This window comes from Magnolia sinica, chromosome 10, assembly GCF_029962835.1.
Source record: "Magnolia sinica isolate HGM2019 chromosome 10, MsV1, whole genome shotgun sequence".
In the NCBI taxonomy this organism is placed as follows: Eukaryota; Viridiplantae; Streptophyta; class Magnoliopsida; order Magnoliales; family Magnoliaceae; genus Magnolia; species Magnolia sinica.
The window spans coordinates 58,407,499-58,414,747 of NC_080582.1; the positions used below are offsets into that span (position 1 = coordinate 58,407,499).

At 39.2% G+C, this 7,249-nt stretch overlaps 1 protein-coding gene across 7 annotated transcripts; it reads right to left on the reverse strand.

Moving 5' to 3' along the window:
- Window positions 1–1,540: 1,540 nt before the first annotated feature.
- LOC131257486 (putative 3,4-dihydroxy-2-butanone kinase) lies at window positions 1,541–3,646 on the reverse strand. 7 transcript variants are annotated; one of them, XR_009177441.1, is made up of 4 exons: window positions 3,492–3,643; window positions 3,087–3,259; window positions 1,978–2,145; window positions 1,541–1,859 (listed from the first exon to the last, which is right to left on the reverse strand). XR_009177441.1 is itself a non-coding variant. In XM_058258314.1 (4 exons), exons 2-4 carry the CDS (start codon window positions 3,112–3,114, stop codon window positions 1,761–1,763), a joined length of 297 nt encoding a protein of 98 aa, XP_058114297.1. In that variant the 5' UTR covers window positions 3,115–3,228; window positions 3,492–3,646; the 3' UTR covers window positions 1,541–1,760. The 7 variants fall into 7 exon arrangements, 4 of the variants coding, with proteins under 4 accessions (XP_058114297.1, XP_058114298.1, XP_058114296.1 ...); XM_058258314.1 differs by lacking the exon at window positions 1,978–2,145 and adding an exon at window positions 2,205–2,374 and having other exon boundaries at window positions 3,087–3,228; window positions 3,492–3,646; XM_058258315.1 differs by lacking the exon at window positions 1,978–2,145 and adding an exon at window positions 2,205–2,371 and having other exon boundaries at window positions 3,492–3,646.
- Between the last annotated feature and the right edge of the window lie 3,603 nt (window positions 3,647–7,249).

Consider the following 7,249-nt stretch of genomic DNA (forward strand, 5'->3'; position numbering starts at 1 on the left):
ATACCAGAATGATCTGAGGGGCCAGGAATTTGATAACCAGACACCAGATCTCCCAATGATCTCTGGTGAATACATACTAGAATACATCTTCTAGATCGACGTTGACCACTCGAAATGGTTGGACCTGCCGGTTCTCTTCAGTATGACAATCATCTACCACCTCTTATTCTTCATTATGATCAAGATCAGCGAGGATGTGACTCCTTGGATAAGGAGCTACATTGCAAGGAGAAGACTGCAACAGAAGAAAAGCACCAAACCAGGAACACCTGCTGTTCCCAATCGCCTCACTCAATCGCCTTCCCTCAAAACTTACGTCAACAACCAGGACAATGAACCGTAGTGGAAATTGGAACCCAAATCAAATTTTCAACAGCTATATAAGAACAGTAAGATTTTATAGCAATATTAATTCCACTTAACCAATCAAAGTTGATACAACAACATCCTAAACCTTTGCCATGTTGGCATGTTTGGCTGCAACTAGAAATGTGTACTAAGTTACAAATAAAACCACATTTTATTACATGATTGAATAAGTTGCTACTGGGTTAAAAATATGCCTCATCATCAATTCACAGCAAGAGAAATGGAAGTTATGTAGTCCGTGGTCACCATCATACATGTGCTACTGTGTGAATGGACAGTAGCCCAAAAACTATGTTGCTTGAAACTTTTTTTCCCTTCAAAGATGAACAAATTATAGGCAAAAGCCAAAAGAAAAAGACAGAAAAACAGAAACCAATAAACAGAAAAATGCGAACATCAAGGCTTCAAACCCAACCCATAGAAGATGAAGGAGCCCACTCCTTCATGGACTGAAGCACTCCCCCCAACTGAGCCCTTTTATCTTTAAAAGAGTGCAAGTTTCTCTAAGACCAGATAGCCCACTGGGCAGGCAAAAGAAACAGTCTCCATCTCTTCTATGCTAATTGAAACTATCCAAACAATATGCTCATTATGAGTTTTCTAGTTGAATGTAAACCACTTCACTTCTCTTTTCTTGGTTTCTCTCTTTTATCTCGACTTTGTTTTAATGATTTGTTTGCAGGCCATTGAATGGATGGCCATTGCAGTCCATTTGACTTCATTTTTGGGCTATGGTCCACTGAATAAGTTATCCAAATCACCCTTGTTTGATGACTAAATATTACAAGAACCTACCTACTCTATTTCTTTCAAAAGTAGCAATTTCCACTGCAGTTCTTATATCAATTATATCACTCTTCACACCCATCAAGATGAGAGAAGAAACAATGTACATTCCATGAATGAAGAACAATCTCATTTCTCCAAGATAAGAGATCTTTCATTTGTAATACATGTTTTGTAATGGGTAATTAGAAAAACGAGAAAACCCAAATATAGTCCAATTCATTTTTCAGATGTGATGAAAAACAAAAATACCCATAAGCAAGGTTTTCAATATATATATATATATATATATATATAAAACACCAATATGCACAGAAAAATGAAGAAACTATCCAAAATTCCACATTACTAGGCCCCTGAAGACCAGATAGCTGCACTAGTGCCAATAGTAAAATATAAGAAGAGAATGCAAAGGAATTAAAGGAACTAAACACTACTGGGACTAGTAAAGATTCCAATAATGTCTAGAAAGGATAAAAAGATGAGAAAAGAGAACTAGATTTAGCATGCAATCATAATTGAGTTTCAGTTTTATCATGGGACCTGTTATGCCATATTTTAAGCAACAAAACAGAATGTAGAAGTAGCAGTATAATAATCAGTGATCAAGTGAAATAGACCATTGATAAAATCTGCTTTAGAACATGAGATACCACTACATCCACAGGTTGGATGTCAGCAACAGCGGCCCCAGGCTCCCCATGCTGCAAAAGGAAATACATGTCATTACACCAGCCAATCAGCAGGATGATGTCAACCAATTGGAATGATCTAACACAAAGCAAAGCCTGTAGTGTGAGAAATATTTTCAAGTCAAAGAACCAATTTATGAAAGCCATAGTGGTGCATGTTGATGCATAAATTCTGAAGTCCTATTCTCAAGTAGCCATCGCAGGGTCCCAAGAAATTATATTCTAGTGGTTGAGATACATATAAAGATCGATAATCATTGGAAGATCTTCATTCAGGTTGCTTGATCATTAAAGGTACCTGAAATGGATTAAACTGTAATTAAGATAGCAAGAAAATGAGATTATTTAACAACTTACGATTCCAAGACCTAGCTCCATTATTCTTGAGCCTAAACGATCTGATGCGACCTGGCCTAGAAGTGTACAAACAGAGAGGGCGACACCCATCGTTCCCACCATTTCAGATGCATACTTTGCTTCTGCAGTAACATCAGAAAGAGAAAGACCAGCAGCAGCTGCTTCCCCTGCTACTTTCCATTCACAAAGTAAACATTTACTACACTAAGTTGAAAATGAAAGGAACATAGAGGTAAGTTCATTTTAATCATTCCTAGAATCATTGCCTGTCCCAACCACTTAAAAACAGTTGCTGCAAATAGGTATTAAGCAATTCCAACGAATCATAGATGCCAGGCAAATGTCATCAGAAAGGAAAACACCAAAAATCATTGAACTCAATTAGTTTCTTTCATGATAGACATGTTCACTAACATCTTGACCGTTGAAAATAAGGCAGACGTGATATTGGACAGGAATTTAGGAAGACAAGACCCCTCTTTGAATCACAAAAGGGGAAAGTTTCCTCAGCACCTTCCATCGAGGAAAAACATGGCTACACACAGTACTCAAACGATGAGGAAATATCGTCAAACTAACATAGAAGCATCTCAGAACACACAAAAAAAAAAAATAATTTTTAATCAGTACACTATACAAGGGCGTTGAGCTTGCATATTTTGAAGCTTCACTCAAACTCAACCCAGGAATTCCGTAGTTTCAAGAATGTGGTTCTGGTTCATGAACAAACAATCTATACCATTCAGTTCCATTGAAATTTTTAAGAAAGATTTTATACAAAAAATTTGAGAACTTTATTGACTAAAGGATATACAGCCACCATAATGTATAGAATCATAGCAACACCATACTATGAGGCTTAGACAAGGAAAGAAACATTACCAAGACCCTGAAGACCAGATAACAACATAGTAGAGCTCTTCCCCTGTGCTACTATAAGCCCATCTGTCAGTAGAAGAGACTTTCTAACGATCTCATTTCTGATGAGTCACCTTCATATTCTTTCTTCCCAACAATCATTGTACTGCCTCCACAATTTATGAATAAGGAATAATCTGTAAATATTATAGCACCAAATTCCTTCAATATTAAAGCCCCCAATATCCTCAAATCCCTAAAATCCCCAAATCCCCAATTTCCAAAATCCACAACTCCCCAATTCCTAAGATTCACAAACCCTCAAATCCTCCATGGGTGAAAGAGAAATGAAAAAACACAGAGAGAGAGAGAGAGAGTGCCAAAGTAAGAAAGAGAGGGGAGGAGGTAGGGACGGGCATTCTTACGTACTAAGGATTCTGAGAGAGGGATTGGAGTTGCTAGTTAAGCTTCTGCAGATTGTTGTTAGCATTCGATTCTTTCTTCACCGCATGGAGAAAGCATCTCCTCCTGTCCAGACTACCATTAGCATGAGATGGAGAGACAGAGGGAGGGAGGGAGGGAGGGAGAGGAATAGAGATAGCTTACAGCCCGCGAGAATGAAAAAAATAAAAATAAAAAATTCGAAGGCTCCTTTTGGGTGCGGATTAGGGATTACACTCATCGGACGGAACTAGGTACGGGCGTTCCAACCGTTGGTTCTGTGGGCCCACAGTGATGTATGTGGTTTATCCACACTGTCCATTAATTTTTAAAGTTCATTTTAGGACATGATCTCAAGATTTATGAAGATCAAAGGCCCAGTTGGACCACACCACTCCCAAGAAAGATTTAATGGTAGGCATTTAATCTCCAATGTTTCTTACCATGTGGTTCACTTGAGCCTTGATCTGCCTCCTTTTTTGGATGCATTTATTAAAATGAGCTTTCAAAATGGATGAACGTTTAGATAAAAATATATACATTGCAGTGGGCCCATGGAGCCCCTTACGCTCTAGCCAAGACTAGATGGGGTTAGCAGCTTTAGCTACGGATTTAAGCCGTAGTAACTTTACTACGGTTTATATCCGTAGCTAAAAGTCATTATAATCATAGCCTTTACTCATTTTTTTGATAGTGGATTCTTGACTTGGACTAGACCATACCCAACTCAGACTCGGCGAGCTAAGTCCACTCAACTCGACATCAACCCAGGCCCCCGGCTCTCCTTCTCTCTCGTTTCTCTTCCTCTCTCTCTCTCTAGATTTTTTTTCTGGGAAGGGCTGCCCTAAAGGGCTCTTTATAGGTTTCCTTAATTGTCTTCTAGGGGATTCGCAATTAACTAGCCTTCGAATTAGCTACGATTAGGCTAAGTTGATTATCGAACAATAGGCGCAATTTGGTTCGAATGTAGCAAAACTAGTTTGCATGATCAGAATGCATCATTATAGAGGTCCATCTGATGCTAGGGGCCACCAGCTAGATGACTCATATTAGAAGATGGGGCCCACTAGAGGGTGGTGGGTTTCATGTGGAACGGGGAAGATGATGGCCATGATGATGACGGATCATCAGTTAATGGTTGATCTTACAATCAATATTGTATGGATGGTGTCGATAGGTCCCCTGATCATTGTGGGACCAATCATTGGGAAAATTGAGATGAAAATTTCGATGGTTAACGAGATTTTGAGTTGCGGCAGTTTTCTTGCGATATCAAGTTCACTCGTGAGAACTTGCGATTGCCACCCACGAGGCCTTAAGAAGCCCTAGATTGGACGACTAGGATGCTCCTAGAGGCCTTCTAGAAATAAAACAACGGCTAGAATTGTGCCAGCAATGCACAAGGTAAGATTCTTTCCACCCGAACTCCAGTTATGGAAAACCTCAAAACAGAAAGGAATAACAGTTGTGATTTTCTCAAATGAAGGACTAGGATTGATCAGAAAATAGCTATTTAGATTGCCAATGTGGCAGCAGCGGGAAGTTTCCATTTTCAGAAAAACTAGCTGCATACAAATCAATTGTGGTTGAGATTGTGAGTCCACACGTGCATGGCCACTGTTGAAAACGCTGGGGTTTGGTCAGAATTCCCTTCTGAATGTGATGGACGGTTTAGATCACCCATATGATCTAAGATGGTGGGCCCAAATTAAAACAGACAAACTTCGTTCGTTGTTGGAGGGAAAAGAAAAAGAAGAAGAGGAGTTTTTCTCTTCAGGTTGATAGGTAAAACCCGGTTTGATCGAGTGCCATGTTCGATGTTGTGCAGGAGTACGCCCGCTATGTGAACACCCCATGAAAGTGATGTCCACAACAATGTATTCGATGAATCCACTCTGACCACCTAACTCCATGGGTCCAGTTAGGACCCCTAGGCAAAATGGGAGAGATTCATAGCTCAAGTGGACGCATCAAGTGATTTTGTGTTATATCTAATGATATCTAATGTTTCAACAGTCTGATTATGTCCATATTTGATCATCAATGATCTTAAATGTTCCTGGCTAGTGTGGATATACTTACACCATTGCTTTCAAAGTCTGATGAATGTTTTGTTTAATTAAATATCCAAGTTCTCTTACAAGAGGTCATCAGTCCGATGAATGGTGGATTTCACGATTTAAGCTTTTAAGTTTAAGGTGGACAGTTCCATATACCTATCAAGGAGATTGAGATCCTAAAAATGGGTTTTCCAAATGATGTGATGGCCCAACTTGAAATTCAACGGATGGATGATTTGATCTATGAATAGCGATTATACTCAACGGTCAGATTCAGGCTAGCATGAAGTTAAATGTTTAAATAGGATAGGTCTATGTTTACACGAAGTTGGGCCTTCTTGTAACACCCAAGTACTGAAAAAGTACAGGGTGTTACAACTACTGTGAAATTATATGCCCAAAACAACAGACTTGTGAGTGTTGCTGGATCTCATCGAGCAAACCTCGATGGGTCTTCGATGGCATTGAAGTTCCCCCCGATGGAATCAAGTAGGTAACTCAAATCTATACAGCAAATATTGAAATTTTTATTCGAGTTTCTCAGTGGCATTAAGGACCCATCGAAGGGTCCCCTCGATGACATCAAAGACCACTCGATGGCATCAAGTAGCAGTGTATAAACTATCCAGCAACATTTCAACTGGAAACCCAATTTTCACAATGTCATCGGCAGAGCCGTTATCTACCCAATTGTTTACCATTGGAACTCGAACTTTATATAAAGGTCATTAGGTTCCTGAGTATATAGATGAGTTTTTTATACAATAGAAGCCTAGGTAATTCAATGATCATATCCCTCGTCCCAAGCCTCTAAACCAATAAATTCTAAGTCATATTCCTTGGGATTAATACTCAAATGAGGATTTCAACATCCATCTTAAATATGTGCTTGAACCTCATCATTTTTTATAAATTAGACTTGAACCAATAGTTAAATTGTTGCTTAAACCCTCTAAAACCCCATCAAGGTGAATCTCCTAGGAATTACAACTTCCCACTAGTTAGAGCTCCCATCACCTTAGTCACCTCATAAGAGCAACATATACAAGGTAGTTTCTCTTGGAACTAGAGCATTGGCAATGCAGTGGGATCACGATCGAGGGAGAAAATGGGAGCTAATTGAAGCACGGGAGAGCATCGATCAAGCAACCAAAGACGTTGCTACAAAAGGGGCTCAATATGAAAAATTCTCATTTGTAAGTCCATTTACACTCCTCCCTTGTGTAGGATTAAGTATAGAGTTTGAATTTCTAAACTTGATTAGGTTATTATGTAGGACTTTGGTTCTTGTATATGACCTAAATTCAATTCCTTGTGTAGGCTAGTGGACACGGGTTTGTACGTGTTAGTTTCGGAGGGAGCCTCCAGCGAGAGTAAACATAGGTCCTTAGATTATGACTGAGGTTGTTGGTTAGCGAAACAACTCAAGTATCTTATAGGAGCCTTTAGCAGGAGTATACGTTAGGGTCCTTATGTAGGGTTGTAGAGGCTAGAAGTGAACCTAATTTAAAACCATCGATAGTGAAATTTGATATACTCATGGGTTTAGTGCGTCTAGAAGGAGTGGAGTAGGAAAACCGAACCACTATACATACTTGTGTTTGGGATTATCTTTGAGCACTTGTTTAATTATGCTTATGTGATGAATATTTAATTATATGTATGCATGGTTAGATGAATGCTAGG